General features: G+C 70.3%; 2 protein-coding genes across 3 annotated transcripts; one reads left to right on the forward strand and one right to left on the reverse strand.

Annotated features, from left to right (window-relative positions):
* Positions 1–855: 855 nt before the first annotated feature.
* NEUROD2 (neuronal differentiation 2) lies at positions 856–8,640 on the reverse strand. Of its 2 annotated transcripts, none has more exons than XR_015261123.1 (2): positions 8,513–8,640; positions 856–1,306 (listed from the first exon to the last, which is right to left on the reverse strand). XR_015261123.1 is itself a non-coding variant. In XM_086767010.1 (2 exons), the coding sequence occupies exon 2, from the start codon at positions 7,371–7,373 to the stop codon at positions 6,324–6,326; it is 1,050 nt and encodes a 349-aa protein (XP_086623136.1). In that variant the 5' UTR covers positions 7,374–7,378; positions 8,513–8,633; the 3' UTR covers positions 4,393–6,323. The 2 variants fall into 2 exon arrangements, 1 of the variants encoding a protein (XP_086623136.1); XM_086767010.1 differs by lacking the exon at positions 856–1,306 and adding an exon at positions 4,393–7,378 and having other exon boundaries at positions 8,513–8,633.
* A 10,431-nt stretch (positions 8,641–19,071) lies between these two features.
* Positions 19,072–23,089, forward strand: PPP1R1B (protein phosphatase 1 regulatory inhibitor subunit 1B). The gene is made up of 8 exons (XM_086767022.1): positions 19,072–19,317; positions 20,376–20,436; positions 21,022–21,044; positions 21,543–21,618; positions 21,793–21,921; positions 22,379–22,447; positions 22,642–22,791; positions 22,879–23,089. Exons 1-8 carry the CDS (start codon positions 19,237–19,239, stop codon positions 22,956–22,958), a joined length of 669 nt encoding a protein of 222 aa, XP_086623148.1. The 5' UTR covers positions 19,072–19,236; the 3' UTR covers positions 22,959–23,089.
* The last annotated feature ends 56 nt before the right edge of the window (positions 23,090–23,145 follow it).

Raw genomic sequence — 23,145 nt, forward strand, 5'->3', positions numbered from 1 at the left:
GCGCGGGGAGCGGCAGCGCCGGCTTGGGCCCCATCCAAAGGAGTTAATGTCCCACAGAATGATCGATTGGTTGTCAGCCGCGATTCCAAACCGATACAAGATGAATGGCGTCGTTTTCCTTCTCTCATTTTAGGCAGAATTAAGAAGCCATTAGCTAACACAAATTTTTGGCAACTTTAATAAAAAAAGCTCCAATAGGCATTTGTAGCAAACGATCCCCAAGGTAACGGCGAGGATGCAAATGCCCTCCCGCGTCCTGCCCCGCTCCACGTCCGCCGACGCCGACGCCGACACCGATGCCGACGCCGTCCATGCCCACCGGCTCCGGCACCGAGGGGAGACGCCAGCGAAGGATTTTCTTCCCGCTGGAGCAAAGCAGCGAGGTGCCCTGCCTGGCCTATGGCACTGGGACCCAGCGCCGGCGAAGGTCTGGCGTCACACGTGTGACGAGCTGCGAGGCCTCGGCTGCGGGCAGGTCGGCGGGGGGCTTTGTGGCCGGGCAGCCACACGGGGACAAGTCAAGGACGAACCGCGCACAAGCTGCTCCCGCCCGCGTGCCCGCAGGCGTGGGGCCCGCGTGCCAGCCCAGCCGTGGCCATTACGGCTGCGCGCGCCAGCTGCGGCCGCCCGATCCCCCCTCTCCGTCCCCCGGGGAGGCCGTGGCGGGGGCATGGGCACCGTGCCACCGCCCGGGGAACGGGGCAGAGCCGCAGCACCCGGCAAGGGGTGACAGGGTCAGGCGGGGCGACGGGGAGGGGGCCTGGGCGAGGCCAGGGACCCCCGGGAACCCAGGGCAGCCCCAGGGCCGGACGAGCTGGAGGGCAGAGACGGGCCGTGGCCACCCCCCACCCGCTGGCCCGGCTTTCGCTGCCGGATCACCGGATTTTAGGCACCGAACAGGGTTGAATTAGGATTATTATCACAGCTGCTCTAAATGTAATTAGTTTTGCAGTGAACCTGTTTGCTTTGCCGGGATTACGGCGCAATCCGGCCGATCCGCCCGGAGAAAGGCTGTAATTGCTCTAATAAAGCCGGTATCGGGTTAATGTGACCATTCCAAAGGTGTGTTTTTCAATTCCGTCCCACAAAAAGATTTACAATTGGGTAAAATTTAATTAGGAGCCTGCAGGAGTGGGTGCTTTGGGGGTGCTGGGCCCCTCCTCATCCCGCCGCTGCGTTCACCGGGCGCCACCGTCTCGGTGCCCGCCGGGATCCGCTCGAGGCAGCTGGCGAGGGGGAGCGGGGCCGGGGGCCTGGTAGTCCCACCGCCCGCTGCAGAGCGCGGGTGAGCCCGGCCGAGCCGGAGCTGCCAAGAGAAATGGGCAGATTGTGGGCTGAACGCGGGCCAAGGCCGGGCTGGGATGAGCCGCCGTAAATCAGCTTTTAAGTGGGGAACAAAATGGACATTTCCCGTATGAAATGGGGAGGGGGAGGGAAGGGGGGAAAGGGGGAGGGGAGGGGAAGGGGCAGGAGAAGGGACAGGGGCAGGGAAGGGAAGGGGAAGGGAGGGGAGGGGAGGGGAAGGGGCCCTGCGTGGCGCTCAGGTGGGCGCCACCTGCTCCCGGAGCTCCCGGCCAGGGCCGACCCCTCCCCTGCCGGACCCGGGCCCCCCCACGGCCCCTGCGGGGGATTTTGCCCTTTTCTCCCCTGGGGCCCAGTGGGAAGGGGGGGCCGGGGGGCAGGTTCCCCCTTTTCCACAGGGCTTCCACCCCCAGCCTGGCCCCCCCGGGCTGCTCAGCAGAGCCCCCGCTGTCCCCGTGCCCCCGGCCCCGGCTGCCCCCTTCCCTTGGGGACCCCCTGCCCCCACCTTGTTCTCCCCCCTCCCACGCTGGCGGTGGGGCAGGGAGTAAATGGAGGGGGCGGGCGACCCCAGCGAGGGCTGCGGGTCCCGGAACCCCCCCAGTTGGGGCTGGTGGGGCCGCGATGGGGACACGTGCAGCGCCGTGTACCCAGCGGGGCAGTGCCGGGGGGGGGTCCCGGCGGGGCTGCGGGGGGTGCCGCATTCCGGTACCAGCGCCAGCGGGTGCGGGGTGCGCAGATGTCCCCGCTTTAACTCCCCCCGACGGAGCCCGGCAGGCCGGGGCGGGGGCGGAGGGGGGCTCGGTAGCCCCCCCACAGCAGCAGGGATGGCTGCCAGCCCGGCCCGACCCCACCGCGGCTCCGGGGACGCGAGGACCCCCCCCATGCACAAAACGGGGGGCAGCCCCCTACCTCCCGACCCCCCCACCCCCGGGCGGCCCCCGGAGCGAGACCGGTTCCGCAGCGCGGCCAGAGCCCGGCGCCGGGAGCCTCCGGTTTGGTTTGGTTTGTTTTTTTTTTTTCGGGTTCTTTTTTTTTACGGTATCTGCAATTTTGGCAGAAATCTGTCTTTAATTTAGCTGTCCATATAAAAATCCGCACTGTATAATAATGAACAGATGCCATGAAATTTAAACTGAAGCAATGACTCCTCCTCCCCCCCCTCCCGGCTGGCACTCGCCGGTGGCAGCATCGACCCGGAGCTGGCGATCGCCCCACGCCCCCCCCCCAGCCCCACCGGGCCAGGGGGCGGGGGTGGGGGGGGCAGAACCCCCTCATCTCATCCTGCTTCGAAATGGGGGGGCTGAGCCCAGGCGAGCCGCGACCGCAGGGTCCCTCCCGGTGCTGGCCCCGCTCTGGCACCCCCAACCGAGCCGGGGTCCCCGGTGACACCCCCCCGCCCCCCACCCCGAGGTGACTTTGAACCCACGATCATTCAAAAACCTCGCAAAACTCCTCGGGAGCCGCCGCTGAGCACCGGGGGGCGCGGTACGGGCCGGTCGGGCACCGGGACCGACCACCGGGACCGGCCACCGGGACCGGCCACCGGGACCGGGCACCGGAGCTTTGCAGCGGGGCCGCATTGCGGGGCCGATCGGTACCGGAGCATCCGGTCGGATTCCCGCATCCCCTCGTTTCGGCGGGGCCGGGCGGGCACCGGGCAAGCAAAAATTCCGGGAACTGAAAGTAAACCGCAGCCCCGGCACCGGGACCGGTATCCCTCGGTAGAACCGGCCCCGGGCCCTCCACCCACCCCAGGGCATCCGCCCTTCACCGCCGCATCCCGGGTGCTCCCCCCGCCCGGGGGGTTTTCCCCGGAAAACCGAGGCCCTTCCCGGGAGGATGCTCGGACCGGAGCCGTCGGAAGAGGCTTCGCTCTTCCGCGGGGAGCGGCCGGGCGCCGGGGTCCGGCCAGGGGGGCCCGGACGGGCCCGTGGGGGGTCGGGCAGGGCTCCATCGGTCCCAGTTCCCCGCCGCCCGTTTCCCCGGGCCGGGCCCGTCACCTCGGGGCCGCGCTGGAGCCCTTCCCCGTTTCCAGCCCGACCCCAAACCTGCCCAGATTTTCCCCAAAAGCTACCGGGTCGTGGCGCGCGGGTACCCCCGGCCTTTCCGTCCCCACAGCCCCGGTGCTGCCCCGGCCCACGCCGCTTCCCGCGAGGAGCCGGTGCCCTTGGGAAGCGGCACGGCGCGATCGAGGGTCCCGCGCGGCGATGAGCCCCGGTAGCGCGGGCGGTGAATAAACCGGGAGCCGTTGGCCTGGGGAGGCGGCGGGGACCGGGAGCCCGTTCAGCACCGCCGCGGCGGACAGCTCCTCACCGGGCACAGGAACCGGGAACCGGCACGGGAACCGGCACGGGAACCGGCACCGGCACTGGGAACCGGCACGGGAACCGGCACCGGCACTGGGAACCGGCACCGGGAACCGGCACAGGAACCGGCACAGGAACCAGAAAGCGGCACAGGAATTGGCACCGGGAACTGGCACCGGCACTGGGAACCGGCACAGGAACCAGCACTGGGCACCGGCACAGAAACCAGCACCAGCACCGGGAACCGGCACAGGAACCAGCACCAGCACCGGGAACCGGCACAGGAACCAGAAAGCGGCACAGGAATTGGCACCGGGAACTGGCACCGGGAACCAGCGCAGGAACCGGCACCAGAAACCGGGCACCGTGCCGGAGCCCCCGGGGCTGCACTGAGCACTGGCATCGCACAGGCACCGGCCCCGCGAGCCGACCGGGTATCGGTGCCGCCACGGACGGACCCGGCCTTGGCCACCGGCACCGGACAGCCTCGCCGGGGAACCGGAGCGGTGTCACCGCGCCAGTGGGGCTGGGACCGAGCCGGGCCGCCGCTCCGGACCCGGTGCTTTACTGGGGAGTGAGGGGACACGAGACACCTCCTTCCCAGTACCGGCTGGGGGGAGACACCCGTGGGGCAGAGCCGCGTCCAGTCGGTGCCGCCCGCCGCGGGCCGCGCACTCGGGAGCGGCGGAGGCACCGGTACCGCCGGGAGGGGCGGGGGGGGGTCGGGACCGGTGCCCCCACGCGGGGGGTGGTTCGGCGGGGGCAAGGAAAGCGGCGAAGGCGATGGAATCGACATTGAATATTTATTAATCACCCTCGGTAATTACAGGGTTCGCCGCGAATCACGGCCGACGAGTCCCGGCGGGGCCGCCCCGACGGGGCCCGGGCTGTGAGCGTCCGGTGGGAGGGGGGCGGCCCCGGGGGTGGGGATTTCAGGGGTTCTGGGGGAGGTGGGGGGGCCGGTGCATGCAGAATCGCCGAGGCCCCCCCCCGACCCCGCGGCCTCCGCGCTCCCGCCGCCGAAGTAGCGTCCGGTACGGGGGAGGGTGCGGGGGGGGGTGCGGGGGAGCGGCTCCCGGCGCGGGGGGGGCTCTTGCATATCGTTGGCCATAAATATCTGTGAATCGAAACGAAACGGAACGGAAACACGAAAGCACTTCTGGTGTCGGACAGGCGGGTCCCCTTTGCTACAACGGTTTGTGTTTTTTTTCTTTTTCTCTTTTTTTTTTGTTTTCCTGTTTTTGTTTTTTTTTGCAAAACTTTTTTTTTTTTTTTTTTCGTTTCGAAAACGTTTCTCAGAAATTCTCCTCCTCCTCCCTGGTCTCTAAAAATGCTGGTTTCTCGAAGGTGTGGTGCGGGCAGGTTCCAAAAAAAAAATCCAATAAAAAAGAAAAAAGAGAAGCGCGTTATCTCGGCTTGACAGCGTCTTCCGAGCGAAGGAATCCGGAGAACCGGGGCGAGGGCGGAGGAGCCGGGCCCGGGGCCGCGGGGGGGGAGGCACAGCCCCCCAAGCCCCCCCCGGGCCCCGCTTGCACAGCCGTTCTTTTTTTTTTTTTCATTTTTTTTCCTTTTTTTTTTTTTTTTTTTTTTCCATTTCAAGTTTTTAAAACAGGTAAAAAACGTCCTGACAGCCGCGCTGCGAGAGGAGCTCCCGGGGCCGGGCCCCCCCCAAGCAAAGTGCATCTCGGAGCCCCCGCCGTCGGGCCTTGCATAGATTGAGACGGGGGGGTCCCCCCCGCGCCGCCTTATTGCTTCGGAAAGGGGCCGCGCCGCTCGCCCCCCGGGCCGGGACAGCGGGGGAGGGGGGGCGCGGAGACGGGGGGAACGGCCCAAAATGAGGGGGAGGAGGGGGGAGAAAAAAAATGAAATTAAAACGAATTAAAAAGGAAAAGAGGCGCTCGGCCCGGCGCGGCCGGATCGCGGAGCGGCTCCAGCGGGCGCTGCCGCGGGGGCCGGGGGGCCGTGCTGGGCGCTTCCCCCTCGGGGAAGAAATCTTCACCGTAATAGTAATAATAATAGTTATTATTATTATTATTATTATTATTTAAGTAGCTAACTAACTAATAATAATTTAACCAAAGATTGATAGTTTAGCTAAATACATACATAAGAATGATAATTCGACTAAATAATAATAATTTGGCTAAATAAATCAATAAATAAAAATAATAATTTAACTGGCTAAATAATAATTTAACTAATAATAATTGAGCGGAATAAATAAATAATGGTAATTATTTAAGTAACTAATACATAATAATTTAACTGACTGAATAAGTAACAATAAAAAAATTAACAAACTGAATAAATAACAATAAAAAAATAAATAGCGAAATAAACAATAATTTAAAAATTAGCCAGCTAACTAGATAGTAACAAAAATTATACGACTAACTAGGTACTAATAAAAAATGAACTAGCTAACTGGGAAATAACGGTAAAAAGCGAACTGGCTAAACAGGAAATAACGGTAAAAAAATTTACCTAACTAACGAAGAGCGATCATTCGAGGAACGGGGGAGCTCCTCCCAAAAAAGCACTTTGTCCCCACGGGCGCGGGGCCGGGTCCCCGTATTGCACCAAAGCCCACGGCGGAGCCCCGGGGAGGCCGCTCCGTGGGGCCGTCGCGGGTGGGATGTGGGTCCGTGTGCCTCCCCCCCCGCCTCGGGGACGGGGCGGCCGGTCGGAGAGGGGGCTGGATGGTGGGTGGGGGGGTCAGTTGTGGAAAAAGGCGTTGAGCTCCTCGTAGGTGGGGCCCCGCTCGTGGGGGAGGTGCACGTCGTAGGGGAAGATGTTCTCGCCGTGGACCCCCCCGCGCATCCCCGCCGCCCCAAAAACCAAGTTGTGGGGGGGGGGCCGGGAGCCGGGCAGCCCCCCGTAGTGCAGCGAGCAGGGGAAGCTCTTCTCGTGGTCGGGGGAGGAAGAGTCCTGCTTGAGGGAGAAATTCCCGTTGAGGCAGAGCGGGGGGCTGAGCGCCCCGTCGTACTCCGAGCTGTTGTAGTCGGGGGAGGCGTTGCCGTAGAGGCTCTCGTAGGCCGCGGAGCAGTAACCGTGTGTCCTCAGCCCGTGGACGGGGGGGGCGGCGGGCGGGCACTGCGCCGCGGCCAGCCGCGAGCAGGGGTAGGGGTAGGGGTGGACGGCGAAGGAGGCGTTGGGGGGCGGGAAGCGCCCCCCCTCCTGCCCTTGCTCCGTCAGGAAGTTGCGGGAATTGAGCTGGAGGCAGCCGGCGACCAGGTTGGTGGTGGGCTGCGACAGCCCCTTGCACAGCGTCTGCACGTAGGAGACCAGGTCGGGCCGCTTGCCCGAGCGCAGGATCTCGGAGAGCGCCCAGATGTAGTTCTTGGCCAGGCGCAGGGTCTCGATCTTGGAGAGTTTCTGGGTTTTGGAGTAGCAGGGCACCACCTTCCGCAGGTTGTCCAGCGCCGCGTTCAGGTCGTGCATCCGGTTGCGCTCGCGGGCGTTCGCCTTCTGCCGCCGCAGCTTCGACCGCTCCAGCCGCGCCTTCGTCATCTTCCTCTTCTTCGGGCCCCGCTTCTTCGGCCGCTCGCCCTCCGCCTCCTCCAAGCCTTCCTCCTCCTCCTCCTCCTCCTCCTCGTCCCCCCCTAGCTCCCCTTCCTCCTTGCCCTCCCCCAGCGAGCCCTCGGGCCGCTCCTCGCCCTTCCCCGCCCGCTCTTCCTCCTTCTCGCCGCCATCCTCCTCGCACTCCTCGGCCCAACCGCCGAATTTCGGGACCTCGGGGACCTCGCTGAAAAGTCGCGTCAACATGGTGGCTGCAGCGGGGGGGCAAAGAGCCAGGCGTTACCGGCGGCCCCGACCCCCCTCCGGCCCCCCCCACCTCCCCGCCCTACCGCGGCACCGGGACCGGTAAAAACGAATTGGGAGCGGGGCCGCCCGCTGCCGCCCCCCGCCCCGGCCGCCCGACCCCGGGGGCATCGGGGCTCCTTCGGGGCGCGGCGATGACCCCCCCCCCTTTCCCCTTCCCCCCGCCGTCTCGGGGACGCCCCGCTCCCCTTCTCCGGCCCGGCCCCCCCGTCCTCGCCCCCCGACCCCGGTGCTACCGGTTCCTCTTCGACGCCTCCAACTTTTCCCCTTCGCGGGCACGGAGCGGCCCCGGCTCCTCCACCGCCGTCCCGGGGCCGGGGCACGGAGGGGCGGCCGCCACCCCCCACTCCCCCCGAAATCCCCTCCGACCCGCTCAGCCCCTCCCGGACCCCCATACCCCCCGGCCCACCCCAGCCCCGGGGCTCCCCCCGGTCGCCGGAGCGCGGGCCCGTAAAATGCGGCGACATCAAACGGCGGCGCGGCGGGGGGCGGCCCTCCCCAACCCCCCACCCCACCCCAGCCCCGGGGGGCAGCGCGGGGGTCGCGGGCGGCGGCGCTGCCGGGGTCGCCCCCCCGGGGCCGGGCGCTGAGGTGGGGTGGGCGAGGGAGGGGTGGTGGGGGGGCACCGCCCGGGGCGGGGGCCGGGGGCAGCGCGGGGTGGGGGGGAGCAGGGAGGCGGCTCCGCCGGGTCGGGGCCCCCGGGGGCGGCGGGGGGGCGGCTCCGCGCTGATTTCGTTGATGCCGCTCGGCCGGCGCTGCCCGCTCCGTCCCACCGGGACCGCACCGCCCCGGGCGCGCCCAGCCGGGGGGGGGCGGGGGGCACGGAGCCCCAACGACACCCCCCCAACCCCCGAGGGGGTGGGGGGGCGGCTCCGTTGGGGAGGGGGGGTGAAAAAAAAAACCATCGGCGAGGCCGGCGGGGAGCGGGAGAACCGAGGGCCGGGGGAGAACGAAAGACGGAGACAAGGGGGGAGAAAAAGGGCGAGACGTGGCGGAGAAACAAAATCAACATGGAAGTTGCCTTTTTTCCATTCAAGTTTCCTCCGCTGCCCTCCCAGCCCTCCACTTCTTACATAACTCACCTTCGGGCGGACCGGAGGAATTCTTATTTCATTGTTCCCAGCATCTTCTGGGAGCGGGACGCGGTTCCTTGAGGTGCTCCAGCCTCCTGCAGCCCTCTATCCGAAAGGAGGCGAGAGTGGCATCTCTACCCAGCAAAGGGGGTACCAGCTCTGCTGCCAGTGCCATATGGTTGGCACGTCATGCGCGAGAGCTATCACATGAGAGCTAATGATTGACATGCGCTTGCATTCAGGGAGATTTGTCTCTCTGGGGAAGGAGGACTCGCCATCTGTCACTCTGTACTCAAAAAAAAAACCCAAAAAGAAAAAAAAAAACAAAAAAAAAACCCCAACCTCTTCCAAATCTACAGCTCTGCCTACACGCCGCAAAATGGGACCCGAGCGAGATGCAGGCGATGGCGGGGCCGGGCAAACAATGGAGCCAGCGGCAGGGCGGCGGGGGAGATCGGCCATCCCAGCTGGGCCGAGCGCGCCGAGGGTGGCCGACGGGCACCAGGGCGAGGGGGGAGATGCCGTGGGGACCCTTGCCGGGAGCTGGCATCTGCGGCTCGCCGCAAAATGCCACGGCGGCTCGCCCGGGTCCGTCTCCACCCTCAGCCACCAGCCGAACGAGGGGGTCGTGGCTGGGCAGGGCCCGGGGGAGGCGGTGGTGGCAGCAGTGCCCAGTTCGGCCACCCTGGCGCGGGCGGGGGGCTGCAGGTGCAGACACGGGCAGGGCCAGTGGCTGTGGGGCCATGAGTCCTCACGCGGGTGGCACATGGCCCCCTCCGGCTGCCCACCACCCCACGGCCGCTGCCGGCACCCCCCTAGCCGCACGGCCGTGCCAGCCTCTCCCTGCAGCCTTTGTCTGCCAGGCCATGACCCTGCACCCCGGCCCAGCATCACCCTGCGCCCCGGCCCCCAAATCCATCCTGCCGCGGTGCGCACGCAGCCCGAGATCGCTGCTGCCATTTCCCGTGCGCCTGCAGAGCGGCGGTGGGCAGCAGTGCGGCCGGGGCGCGTTGCGTCCCTGCGAGCCGGATGCCGTTGCCCGGTGCCCTGCTCCTGGCTGCAGCCGTCGGGGCCGAGCGTGGGACGTCCCTGTGTCCCGTGTCCCCTCTGTTCCAGCTCGAGGGGTGCAGGTGCAGGGTGCTACACGCGGGTGCGTGCTGGCTGCGCAGGCAGGCCGAGGACCACAGCGCAGGCACGGCAGGGACGCGGCGGCGGCCAGGGCCGTGCCCGCAGGCAGACAAAGGGCTGGCCGTGCCCGGCCGCCGGGTCTGCGCCAGTGGCGTCGGCGTCGCCCGCTCCCCCGGTGCAGGTGCCGGGGCTGGCACGTGACGGAGGGGCCTTCACCGGCGACGAGCGTCCCCCTCCCCACACTCCTGCTGCCGAACCCCCCGACCGTCACTCATGGCCGCGGCTGAGCAGATGGCACCGGGGCTGGAGCGAGCTCGCGGGGAGGCCGCGCCGGTGCCGTGCCGGGGCACCGATTCCCGGGCAGCCTCCCTTCTCGAGGCAGCCCTTCCTGTTCAGCTCCTCTGTTGTCGCTGTCTTCATTTTCCAGACGGGTGCCGGGCGGGCATCACGGTGCCCTGGCATCCCACCCTCGCCCTGGCATCCCACCCTCGCCGCACGCCAGCGCTGCCCGTTCCAGCAGCTCCGGGTGAGTCCCCTCTCCGCTGCCCTCAGTGTCCCAGCCCAGAGGACCCCCAGCCCTCGGCGGGTGGCTGGGCCCCGCTCTGGCCGTGCTGCACCTCGGGTGCTGGGGCGGCGAAACCGGCGGTGCTGTGGTTCCCAGCACCGGGCTCCCAGCCCATGGGGGACCCACGGGGGCACAGGGGCTGCCTGAGGGCGAGACGATGCCACGGTGGGAGAAGAGCTGGCCCGTGCGGGGACAGGGACGGGGACAGGGGGAAGCACCGCGAGCCCCCGGCCCGCTGCATCCGTTACAGCCTAATTAGCAGCCGGCGAGCGGCAAGGGTGGGTGCCGGCGTGAGCCTCATCAGCATGCGCAGCGCTTGGAGGGAGAAGAAAGTGGCGACATGAAACGGGGAGAGGAGATGAAAGGGGAGCGGGGAGATGAAAACCCAAACCGCAGCATTGTGCCGGGGCCGGGGCGGTGCCGGGGCTCAGCCGGCCTGTGCCGGGACACGGCCTGCGGTGCCGTCCTCGTGCCATCCGCTCCGCTGCGGCCAGCGATGGCGTGGGGTGGAGCGGGGCATGGGTCTCTGGGTGCCTCTGGGATGGGGGCTTCATCCAGGGGCTCCTGGCGTGGCGAGACCAGGGCTGCACGAGGATGCGGCTGCTGGGGAAACGGAGGGGAGGTCGGGGTGAACCCGGGGCCGGGCACAGCTCAGGGGAGCGGGGGCCACACTGGGTGCTGGTGGTCTGGGTGCAGGGGGCTGGGGGGGCGGTTCTCCTGCCCGGGGGGCTGGGGGAGCTGGGCCTGGTGACCCCAGGGCTCCGGTCCCCATCCCGCTGCCGCGCCTCGTGCAGGGTTTGGCTTTCCCGGCGTGGCCGCCTCTGGTGCCCGGGGGGCTCACTGCCCGGCAGGCACAGCGGGGCGTTCGACTCAGCACAAAGCTCTTTCCTCCAAAATTCGTCCCCCGCGTCCCTTCTGCTCCCCGCAGCGGGAAGGCGATGGATGGGGATGGGGACCCTCCCAGGAGCGGCCGTGGCTCCGTCCCGGGGGGGGTACCAGGGTGGGGAGACACACGTGGCATCCGGAGGGACACGGCGAGGGTGCGGAGCAGAGCCGGGGGTGGGAGCCGGGCGCTGGGTGGTGCCGGGGCCCGGCTGGGAGCCAGCTGGGCCCGGGGCGGCTCCCAGGGCCCCTGCGCGGGGAGTTTGCCGGGGCTCAGCCGGCTGCCGCGTCCCCGGCGTGGGGCCGGCTGCTTCGGCGAGGCCGCGCCGTCCCGCCCCGCGTGGGCCTGGGGGGCAGCCGAGCCGGGCCCCCTCCGCAGCGGGGTCCCCGTTCCCCCTCGCCGCCCGGGCCCGAGCGGAGGAGCCGGCTCCAGCATCTCGCCGTGAGCGAGCGGCGGGGGGGGCGGGGGCCGCGCGGCCAGATGGAGCCGGCTCCGCGCCGCGGCATTTCTGGGAGGCGAAGGCCGGGAGAGATGGATGCGGCAGCGCGCGGCGCAGCCACCGCCGGGGGATGTCAGGCGAGGGGAGGAGGGCCCCGCCGCCCCGGGCCGGCTCCCCGGAGCAGCTCCGCCTCGGGGGACCCCGGCCCTGGGCGTCTTCCAGCCACCGGGTGAGCAGGGCCCCGTCCGCGGGTGGGGTCTCCGGGGGACGCGGGTCCCCATGTCCCTAAAGGTCCCTGCGGCGCGGACCGCGGGGTCACGGGCGGCTTGGGGAGCGCAGCAGGAGGAAGCTGATGGCGGAGGGAAACTGAGGCACGGGGGGAGGAAAGGGGCGGTCCCAACTCAGCCGGGATGGGGGGGGCTTCTAGCAAACCCCTCTTTTCTTTCGCTAGAGGAGGCCGGGGAGGTGCCGTGCCGGTGCCAGGCGAAGCCCCCATCCCCGGCACCTGCCCTGGCTGGATCCTGGCCCTGGGAGAGCCGGACCCCCCGCCATCCCCGCCCGCCACTGCTCGTGGGCCGGGGGCTTGGCAAGCGGTTTTTGGGACACGCTGTTAACCCGGCACACGGCCCTGGGAATGGTCCCGTGGGAAAGTGCCGGAGCTGTGTGCGGGGCTGGGGGCGGAGGGTCCCCGGGCAGGAGGACGGGTGGCCCCTGGGGACTTGTGCTCCTTTGTCACCCCGTGGTCGCTGGTTCGCCCCTGCTGGGGTCAGAAGCGATTTGGGGACGGCGGGGGGGACAGGGATGAGGGGACCCCAGCCCAGGACCCGGGGCTGGAGGGGGCTGCCATTGTGCCACCAGTGAAGATGGTTGCTGGTGAGGTGATAAGGCCACCCTGATAAGGTCACAATGGGCTATGACGTCACAACCACCGGAGTGTGATGTCAGAAGAGCCCCAGGAGCAGACAGGGGACCTGCTGTGGCTGCAGCACCCCCGTCATGGCTGCCCCGGCGGGGGCGGGGGGGGGTGGCACAGGGGGCTGGCGGTGGCACTGGCGCGGGCACGGCGCGGCGCGGATGAACGAGCGCTGCTGGCACTGGCCCCCGGCCCCCCCGCGGCAGATGGCGTCCGCCTGGGCCTGTTTCAGGGAGCCGGTGGGGCGCGATGGCGGGGGGATGTGGCGTGTGGGGGCGGCGGGGGCTCTGTCACCCCTCGCCACATCCCCCTCCACCATCCCCCCGCTAGCCTGCACCCCTCTGCACTGATGTCCCCAAACCAGGGGACACATGGCCGGTGGCCCTCCCAAAAACGTTCCAAGTAGCGTTGGGCCTCAGCGGGGTGGGTGGGCACAGGGGCCATGGGCGAGGGGGCACTGGGGTGGCACCGGGGACAAAGGTGAATGGCTGGATTTAGGGGTGCGGGTGCCAGACACCCGCCCGGGGGGGGCCTCGAGCCCCGGGCCCATGGGTGCTGATCCAGCCTGATGGGGGCTTGGCCGCCCCCGGCATCGGGGGGACTCCCTGCATCGGGCACTCTGGGACCCTCGCCTGCATCCCGGGGCGCTCTGGGGCCTCCCCATCCCTGGAGACACCGGGGACCCCCTCCCGCATCCCGGGTGGCCGCAGGGACCCCCAGCCCGGGGAGCAGCACCCCCGTCCCCAAGCCCCGTGCTACTGAGGAGGGGGGGGCTGGCAGGGAGTAGATTTGGGGAGATGGGGGGGAGTCTCCATGGCGACAGGGCGCCTATGACGACAGTCGCCATGGCGAAGCTGCGTGGCCCGGCCCGTTGCCATGGCGATGCGCCTGGCACAGCCAGTCGCCATGGAGATGGCCGAGGGATGGAGCGGTCCCCGTGGCGGGGGCCCGGGCCGGGCCGGGGCTGGGTGGGAAGGGGGTGGCTGAGCCCCCACCCCACCCGCTCACCCCCCCCACCCGCGCGTGGGGCCTCGCGCCCTCCCGGCGTGGCGCGGCGTGGGGCCCGTGCCGCCGCGTGCCGCCGCGTGCCGCCCGGGTTCATTTGCACGAGGCTTTTCCACTCCAGTTCACACCACCATCTGACAAGCCCAACTTCTCATTTTCAGAGTAATCACTCCACTGCACTAATTGCACATGCAAATATGCAAATTCGTATTAATTAATTACTATACTAATTAGTTCTGTGGTATTTGCGAGTAATAAATCATTCGGAGGGAGCGGGAAGCTGGAGACCTGGCCCATTTACACTTCGCATAAAATTTTAATAGGCGCTCCGGCTGATCCGGGACAGCCGCGCCGCGTGGCGCTTAAAGGCGCAGTGCTGGCGTGGCACGGCCTGGCCACGCCGCCCGCCCCGGGGGGCACGGCACCCCCGGCCCCGGCAGGTGGGAGGGGGCCAGGGGGTGGCGAATGGGGAGGGAAAAGGGAAAATTAAAAAAAAAAAAGGCAACGGCGAGGAGGGGTGTGGGGGTTTGGGGGTGCAGGGCTGGCTCTCGGGGGTGGCACGGTGCCCAGCGGCTGCGGGAGCCCTGGGGAAACTGAGGCACGGAGCCAGGGAGCGCGTGCTCCCCACCGCCGCCCCCACGGCTCGCCCCTCGCCCGGGAGGTGGCCGGCCCCTCCCGGCCTGGAGAGACGCCCAGGGATAGGGGTACCCGGGGGGAGTCACCCCGCTCCGCAGCCGCTCCCGCTCCCACCGGCTGCCACGGCAGTGCCAGCGCCGCGACCACGCCAGCACCGCGCAGCCGCTCCCCGCCACCACCTTTGGGGATTTTGCAAGCCTTTAATTGTCGTAAGCACAGATTAATTAAGCAGCGATAAACACAAACCCATGCATTATTGATGAATAAGGGTGAGTTCAGGTTGGTGCAAATGTTGTAATTAAATATCAACCTCAAGCTGCCCATTGTTAACGTACAAATTACATTACTATTGCGACACGTGTCGGGGCGTGCGCCGCTGGGAAGGGGCTCGTGCCCGGGCACCGCGACCCTGCTGTGCCCTCTGGCCCCGCGGAGGGGTTCGGGGGTTTGGGGGGCAGAGGTGGGACCCTGCCACCCGGCCCCCTCGCCGCAGACATCCCCGGCTTCGCCGCAGCGCCGGGGCCAGGCCTCGCTCCGTCCGCGTCCGTCCTTGATCCGTGTGCACCGAGGATGCTCCACGCCGGGCCCGGCACACGTCAGCGGCCCCGTGGGGACAGCGGCTCCACAGGGACAGAGGGGGTGTCTCCGCTCGGCACCCGGCTCCCCTGGGATGGGGACGCACACGGGCACCCCGAACACGCTTGTGCACAGACACGCACACGCGCCTGCATGCACGGACACGCACAGGCGCACACACACACACTCCTGTGCACACACACACACACGCACGTCCCTGACACACACGCATCCACACACGTAAACGTGCACACGCGCATGCGGGCACAAATGCATGCATATGTGGCTGCACACACGTGCACATCTCTGGCACATGCATGCACACGCACACTCATATGCACACACACACGCTCCTGTGCATGCACACGTGCAGCCCTGGCACACGGGTACATGCACACGCAGCCCCCCTGCCCGGCCGCAGTTCCCACCGCACCAGCAACCCCCGAACACCCCCCCCGAGGCAGGGCAGCCCCCACCCGCAGTGCGCCACGTCCCCACGTCCCCCCCCCCTACAAGCGGAGCCCCTGCCCGCACACCATCCCCGGCCAGGCCACACTTCCTCCTCCTCCGGGACCCCGGGGACCCCCCCACTGGGACAAGTGACAACGATACTGGGGGGGCACAGGGAGAACGGATGAGCCCGGCCGGCTGCGTGTCCCCCGCTCCCCGCGCGCCCCTCGCCCGGGCGGAGGGTGGGGGCTGGCAGCTGGTAGCTATTTATTAACCAGTCATGGTTAAATTGGTTTATAAATTAACAGATGTTTTAACTTTATTCTTTCTTCTGGGAATGGAGGCAGCAAACTGGTCTGTGCTGGCGGCCGGGCAGCGGCCGGGCCCCCTCCGCGGGAGGGTCTCACTGCCGGGGACGGGGTGGGGGGAGAGGGGCTGGCAGGGCACCGCGGGGGCACTGGGACAGGCTTTCGGGTCCCGTGGGTGGTGTCCCCCCAGGGAGAGCGGCTTGGGCTGCGGGGGGCACGTGCTACAGGTGGGTAAATTGAGGCACGGCCGGCGCCAGCGTCCCCCAGCAAGGCGAGACCCCTGGGTGCTGGCCCAGGACCCTCCCCAGCACTCCCAGACCCCATCGCAGCCCTGGTCCCAGCCCAGCCAGGAGCAGCCTGGGGCGCGGGTGCGAGGTTTGGCGCGGGCCGGTGGCTGCCGCTTGCCAACCGGGCCGGCTCCAGCCGCGGCTCCGCTCCGGCCACGCGGTGCCAAGGCCCCTGAGCTCGTGCCCAGGTCTGCGTGCGCCGCGCGGCCGTGCCAGGGCTGGGGTGGCCGTGCCAGCCCGGCCGTGCCAGCGGCGTTGGGCACCGCCACGCCAGCATGGGCACCGCCACGCCAGCATGGGCACCGCTACGCCAGCGCCGGCGGTGCCGCGTGCCGGCAGCGTGCCTCAGCGTGACGGGCGCGGCCGGGCTGGCGAGGGCACTGGGAGCCGGCCCAGCCCCGGCGGACGTGGGGACACAGCCCCCCCGCCCACCCTGCTGGGGTGCGGGGACGGGACCCCGCCTCGCCCTGCCGGGGGTGGGGGTCAAAGCCCCCCCGTCCCGCTGGGGATACAGGGACATGGCCCCTCCTCGTGCCGGGGCTGGAGCCCCCCCATGCCATCGTGCTTGGTTGCAGCCCCCCTCGTCGTGGCGGGGTTATGGGGTTGCAGTCCCCCAGTCCTGCCAGCACTGCTCAGTGCCTCAGTTTCCCAAGAGCACAGAGGAGGGTGCCAGCCCCCCCACCCCCGCGCCAGTGCTGCTCGGGGCAGTGGGGTGCCACCGTGGGGGTGGCCGGGTCCCAGCCCCCGCCATGCAGCCCCATTTGGGGAGGGGGCTGCCCCCAGGTCCTCCCCCTTCCCCCACTGCAGTGCCCCAGACTTGTCGCTGGGGGGACTCCCAGCAGGGAAGGGGTTAAAACCACCGCCCGCCGCCCCCTCGGGCTCCCACGCGTGTTCCTACTCCCGGCACCTCCTCTGCGCTGGGGGAGCACCGGCCACCCCCGCCGCGCCCCCCTCCCCGTGCCCGGGGGGCTGCACCCACGGTGGGTCCGGGGGCGCGTGGGAGGGGGGGGTCGGGGTGCGCAGCCCGGGGGGAGCTGGGGGACACGGGGGGCGTGGGGGGGTACCCCCTCCCGCAGGGCCGGGCAGGGGACCCAGGCGTCCCGAGAGGGGATCCCCGGGGTGGGGGGGCGCTGGGGGGGCTGTCCCACTGACCTCCCCGAGCCCCGCCCACTCCGTGGGCCCGCCCACTCCACGGCACAGGCCCCGCCCCCCGACACTCACCTTTTACACCGGCGTCCCGGTCTCCTCCTGTCCCCGCGGCACCCCGTGCCCAGGGCGCCCCGCCCTCCGTTTACCCCATCACCGCTCCATCCCTTGGCGCCCGGTCCCCACGACCCGCGCCCCACGACCCCCGCCCCAAGCCCCCCTGCCCCACGTCCCCCCGACCCCCGCCCGCCGCGGCCCCGCCGTGCCCAGCCCCGCGGCCCCCCCGTGCCCAGCCCCGCGGCCCCGCCGTGCCCAGCCCCGCGGCCCCCCCGTGCCCAGCCCCGCGGCCCCGCCGTCGCTCGGCCGACGGGCGAAGGCTCCGGTTGCTCGCGGTGCCCGCTGGCCCGGGGCGCGGCGGTGGGCGCCGCTTCCCCCAGCGCTGCTATTTTTACTGTCCCCGCGGGAGGATTCGCTGCTGCGCCGAGCTGCAGCCCCCGCCGCGTGGCACGGGGATGGGCACGGCACGGCACGGCACGGCACGGCACGGCGCAAGCACGGGCACCTCTGCCCCTGCCCGCCGCGGAGCAGCCGGGGTGCCTGCAGGGCCGGGACGCGGCTGACCCGGCGAGGAGCGTGGCCATGTGCCGCGCATGTGTCCCTGCGGCCGCGTGGCACGCGGGGGGCTCGGGCGCCGCGTCCGCTCCCCGGCACGGAGCCCGGCCCGGTGCGGCATGCCCCCCTGCACCAAGCTGCGGGTGCCACCCCCGGGCGCGGGCTGCGTGGGCGCGGGCGCGGGCTGCGCTTGCCGATCCCGGGGGGCTGCGGGTGCTGGCGCTGCCGCAGCGCAGGGAGGGGAGGGGGCCTGGCCGCCCCCTCACACGATGCCTTCGCGGGCGGGAGGAGCGGGAACGGCAGTGGGAAGGAGCCCGGGAACCTGTTGCCATAACGACTCGGGTCCTGCGGCGGGATGGGGACGGGGACGACGCTCAGCACCTGGCGTGGGGACCCCCGGCACGGGGCCAGCCTGGGCGCAGGGTGACCGAGGGACCCTCGCCCTGTGCCCCCTTGCTCGGCCTCGCCGTCCCCTCCGCGAGGACACGGGGCTCCGCTGGGCCCGGCTCTGGGCTGTCCCCACCCTGGGTGGGCGCTGCCGTGAGGTGCGGGGCTGTGCTGTGCCGCAGGGCCAGGCTCAAACACCCAGGGCCTGGCTTCGCCGTGCGTCACCGTGCTTGGCCACACCGAGCCCAGCTTTGCCGCACTGAGCCCAGCTTTGCCGCGCAGAGCCGCGCTTCGCCGTGCTTTGCCACGCGGGGCGGGCGGCGGGAGGCTGGTCCATGGCACGGTGCCACCCGGGTAAATATTTTGCTGGAGTGGCGGCTGCTGGCCCGCGGCCACCCGCAGCCGTTGGAGCACCGGGAGATCCGGGGGCTGGAGCCAGCTCCCAGCTCCCCCCTTCCTCGTTCCTCCTCAGAGGCGGCTTCCTCGGCTGGGACATCCTGCAGAGGGACGGGTGCCACCATGGTGACCCTGCTGTCCCCCTGTCCCCGGCTGTGCCCCCTGCAATGCCCGGGTCCCTCCTGCAGCGCCGAGGACCGGTACCGAGCGGTGCCCGGAGCGGCTGAGCCCCTGATTCTCCCAGGGATTTGATGGAATTTTCCACAAGGAAAAGGGCCGAGAGCCGGGGCAGAGCCGGGGCAGCAGGGCACAGCCCTGGGAGAGGGCACCGTCCCCCGCCCCTGGCCCACCCCTGTGTCCCTGGAGCTGGTGGCAGCGGCGGAGCCTCAGCACATAGGCGATGGGACGTTTCGGGGGTCCCCGCCGACGTTCCCTGGCCACGTTCCCTGGCGGATCCCACCCCTGCAGAGGAGCAAGGTCCCTGTCCCCTGGGATGAGAGTCCGTGGGGCATGGAGCAGCCGGGGGGGCGGATTTTCCTGCTGCCCCTCTGAGGGACCCCTGCCCACCCAGCCTGACGCTCTGCGGGGAAACTGAGGCACGAGGGACGGGGACTCACGCAGAGGCACCCGTTGCTGTCCCCGTCCCATCCCGAGGGATCAGGGAACCATCCCCTTGGCAGGGAAGGGGTTAAGGCTCCCCCCAGGTTGGCTGAACCCCCTCAGGGGGCTCCCCAAGGGCTCATTACCGAGGCCTCAGCCCCCCTGCCCGAGAGGGGATGAATAATTCAGCGCCTGGTAGGAGACGTGTCCTCCCTCCCTCTCCTTCCTCCTCCTCCTCCTCCTCCTCACCGGCTCTGCCTTCCTTTACCTCCCGCCGCTCTCAGTCCTCGCCGTACCGAGCCCCGGGCGCTACCCAACTCCGCTCGGCACTGGGCGGCAGGGACCCCCGCGCGCCCCCCTCAACCCCGACCCCGGCAGCGGCGGTGACGCAGGGTCAAGGCCATGGACCCCAAGGATCGCAAGAAGATCCAGTTCTCGGTGCCGGCGCCCCCCAGTCAGCTGGACCCCCGCGCCGTCGAGATGGTGAGGGTGGGCATGGGGGGTCACGTCGGGGGGGGTCCCTCGTCGCCCCGAGGTCACTGGCAGCGCGTAGCGCGCTGCCGGTGACCTCGGGGCGACGAGGGACCCCCCCGACGTGACCCGGAGAGATGGAGGGGACAGGAGAGCTCCAGGGTGCTGGTGTGGAGGGAGGGATGGGATGGGACTGGGAGAGCGGGACAAGGGGGATCGGAGGGGACAGGAGGGACGGGATGGGACTGGGAGAGCGGGACAAGGGGGATCGGAGGGGACAGGAGGGACGGGATGGGACTGGGAGAGCGGGACAAGGGGCATCGGAGGGGACAGGAGGGACGGGATGAGACCCAGGGGATGGGACAGAGCGGATAGGAGGGGACAGGACAGGACAGGACAGAGACAGAGGATGGGAGGGATGGGATGGGACTGGGAGAGCAGGAGATCAGAGGGGACAGAGGGACTGGACTGGATGGGGGGACAGGATGGGATGGGGGAGAGGGGGGGACAGGAGGAGAGAGCTCCGGGGTCCGCGTGTGAGCCGGAGTCCCGAGCAGAGGAAGCGTTGTGTTGGGGGACAGGGACGGGACAGGGACGGGGGGGGACAGGGACGGGACAGAGGGGGGAGTGCAGCCACCCCCAGCCGGTTGTGCCCACCCTGAGGGGACGTCCCCAGCACACACCGGACCCACAGCCCCTGCAGAGGGGCCGGGCAGGAGCTGGGGCTCTTGTGGGGCTGGGAGGGAGCGGGGACATGGTGGGGACACTGGGATGGGGCCAGGGTCCCTCTGCGGGGCACTGCACCTTTCAGCAGAGCTGGCTCAGCAGGGACCCCCCACCCCGAGCTGGGTGCCCCCGTCCCCTGCTCCCCCCGGCAGCCCCGGGCTGGGCGATGCTCCCTGTGCCGGGGGGGTGTGCGGCCCCGCACGCTCCCTGCCCGCGCCCGCGCTCACACACATGGACACACTCACACGCGTGCAGGCACGTGTGCGGGGCTTTGGTCTTGGGGCGCGGGGCAGGGGACGAGGACCCCGGGTGTTGCCGGCTGGTGACACCCCACTGTGCCCCAGATCCGCCGGCGGAGGCCCACGCCGGCCATGCTCTTCCAGCTCTCCGAGCACTCATCCCCAGGTGAGGACAGGGACAGGCTCCGGCCGGGGACGGGACACGGGGCAGGGATGGACGCGGTGGCTGGGGACGCCTGGTCCAGGGATGGGACGTGGTGTCACACATGGCACGGGATGTCTGGGATGGGACGTGGTGTCACACATGGCACGGGATGTCTGGGATGGGACATGGTGTGACGCATGGCATGGGATGTCTGGGATGGGACGTGGTGTCACGCATGGCACGGGATGGCCGGGATGGGACGTGGTGGCAGGGATGGGATGTGGTGTCACCAGTGAGGTGGGATGGCCGGGAGGGGACGAGGTGGCCGGGGTGGGATACGGTGTCACGCACGCTGTGGGATGTTCGCCATGGGACGCGGTGGCAGGGGTGGGACACGGCGCCACGCATGGTATGGGATGCCAGGGATGGGACGTGGTGGCAGGGAGGGGTTGGGGTGGGACAGGACATGGCGGTGGGACAGGAGAGGGTGGCAGGGTAACCCCCCTGGAGTGGGGGCCTGGGGGTGGGCAGGGGCCTGCCCGGCTCCACTGGGTGCCGGCAGCCCCCGTCCCACTCACCCCTCTCTCCCCGGCGCTGCCGACCCAGAGGACGAGTCCCTGCCCTACCAGGTGAGTGGGCGCGGGACCCCCGGGGAGCCCCTCGCCCACCCCTCACCCTCTGGGCACCGGGGGTTATTGGGGTGCAGCCCAGGCGCCCGCTGCCCTGTCCTGGCCCGGCCCCCGCGCTTATTGCTTCCCCGCCCGGCACGGGCACGGGGCGCCGGTGCTGCCGGGATGGGGGCGCGAGGCCAAGCCGGGCTGTGGGGTTTGGCCGCCCTGCAAATCGCCCCGTGACCATCCCGGGGGGGCCACCACCGCGGGGCCCCCCATGCTGGATCCCCGTGGTGGGGTCCTCATCCCCGCGGTGATGGGGTCAGCCCTGGGTCCCCGCCGCGGGACCCCCACTGTGGGACCCCCACGGCAGCATCCTCATCCCAGCGTCCCCATGGCGATACCCCCGTCCCAGCACCCAGCTCCCCACGGGGTGCCTGGCTCCCCTGGGGCCACGGTGACCCCCGGCGTGGGGGGGTGCCGGGACCCTGTCCCCACCGCCGCTCCCTCCCGCAGCGCGCCTCGGGCGAGGGCTGCCTGCTTAAACCAAAGAGGACCAACCCGTGTGCCTACACACCGCCCTCGCTCAAAGGTACCGCCGCTGCCGCCCGCACGGGGAAACTGAGGCACGGGGGCTGCGCGGGGCGGGCTTGGGGCACCCGGGCCTGCCGGACCCCCGTGCCTCTCCTGGTGCCGCGTGGCTCCGCGGGGAGACCCCAGTGCTCCCAGTGCCCAGAGCGGGGCCCTGAGGCCGGTGCCCCCCCAGCGATGCAGCGCATCGTGCAGTCCCACCTGGAGAGCGGCCTGGGCGGGGGTGACAGCTCCGACGGGGAGGGCGATGACGGGGAGCACGAGCTGGCCCGCGCCTGCGACCCCGACAGCGGCCTCGAGCCCGGTGAGGGGGACGGGGGGCGGCTGGAGTCTGGGGGGGCGGGGGTCCGGGGGGGGGGATGCTGGAGCCTGGGGGATACAGGGAGATGGGGGTGGGGTTGCTGCACCCCAGGGGCTGCGGGGACACGGAGCGGTGCTGCGGGAGCCCGGGGGTGCGGGGACGGGTGCCGCCGTCCCCCCGGGCCTTGGGGACGGGGCGGGTGCCGGGGGGGGAGGACACACACAGGCTGGCTGCCGGCCGTGCTGCCCGCTCGGCCCGGGCTGAGCGGGGGCTGCGGAGGCCACCGCGCCCCCCCCCCCCCGTCCCCCGCCGGGCACTGTCCCCGTCCCCCGCCGCGGCGGCGCTGACGCCCGCCGGACCCCCGGCCGCTCGGCTGACGAGCCGGTTGCCGGCTCCGGCGGTGCCCCGGTGCCGCGCGTGCCCGCCTCCGCCCCCGGCTCATCGCCGCCCGCCCGAGAAGCCCCGGGGAGCCAGGCCAGAGCCGAGCGGAGCTTCTTCCCCGCCGGCCCCAAGGCGCACAAGCGGAAAGGTAACGGGACGGGCACGGCGGGGGGGCGGCGGGGGGACGGGGCTGCCCCCCCCCCGCCCGCTGCAGCCCCCTCGCCCAGGGATGCTGGGTGGGTGCTGGGGCTCGGGGACCCGTCCCCCCCGCCCCGTGTGGGGTCGCCCCGGAGCCGGGGCTCCCCGGGGGCCACCGGGGGCCACCGGGCTCGTTGCCCGCAGGCGGGCAGAAGGTGTCCTTCGCCGGCGGCATAGAGGAGCGCGGGGGGGACCTGAAGTCGCTGACGGTGTCGGAGATCCCCGAGGACCCCGAGGGAGCGGAGGACGAGGAGGAGGAGCCGGGCCGGGAGCAGGAGGACGGCGGCACCGGGGGTACGCGGGGGCTGCTCCCGCGCCGCGCCCCGGCGGGTCCGGTGCCGGCGGGCCCCGCGCCTGACCCCGCCGCCCCTCCGTCCGCAGAGCGGCCAGACGCGGAGCTGCCCCCGCGCCCCCTCGGCACCCGGCGCCACTCGCCCCCCTTCCCGCTGGGCACCAGTTAGCCGCCACCGGCCGCCCCGTCCCGCCCCGCCCCGCCGAGCTTCGCCCGCGCCCGCGCCCCCGCTGCCCCCCGCCCCCCGCCCGCCCTGCCTGCGCTTCGCGGCCCCCGCACGGACACGGCCGCCCCCTCCCCGCCTCGGTGCCGGGGGGTCCCGCCCCCGGGGAGCCCCCGCGGGAGGGGCCGGCGAG

Source organism: Chlamydotis macqueenii, chromosome 25 (genome assembly GCF_036417535.1).
Source record: "Chlamydotis macqueenii isolate bChlMac1 chromosome 25, bChlMac1.mat, whole genome shotgun sequence".
In the NCBI taxonomy this organism is placed as follows: domain Eukaryota; kingdom Metazoa; phylum Chordata; class Aves; order Otidiformes; family Otididae; genus Chlamydotis; species Chlamydotis macqueenii.

Bases quoted from the DNA above. Each gene is read 5' to 3' on its own strand.
- NEUROD2 (XM_086767010.1), bottom strand. From the start codon at position 7,373: ATGTTGACGCGACTTTTCAGCGAGGTCCCCGAGGTCCCGAAATTCGGC.
- PPP1R1B (XM_086767022.1), top strand. From the start codon at position 19,237: ATGGACCCCAAGGATCGCAAGAAGATCCAGTTCTCGGTGCCGGCGCCC. The intron at 21,045-21,542 runs GTGAGTGGGCGC...TCCCTCCCGCAG, and splicing joins ACGAGTCCCTGCCCTACCAG to CGCGCCTCGGGCGAGGGCTG. The intron at 21,922-22,378 runs GTGAGGGGGACG...CCGCCCGAGAAG, and splicing joins CGACAGCGGCCTCGAGCCCG to CCCCGGGGAGCCAGGCCAGA.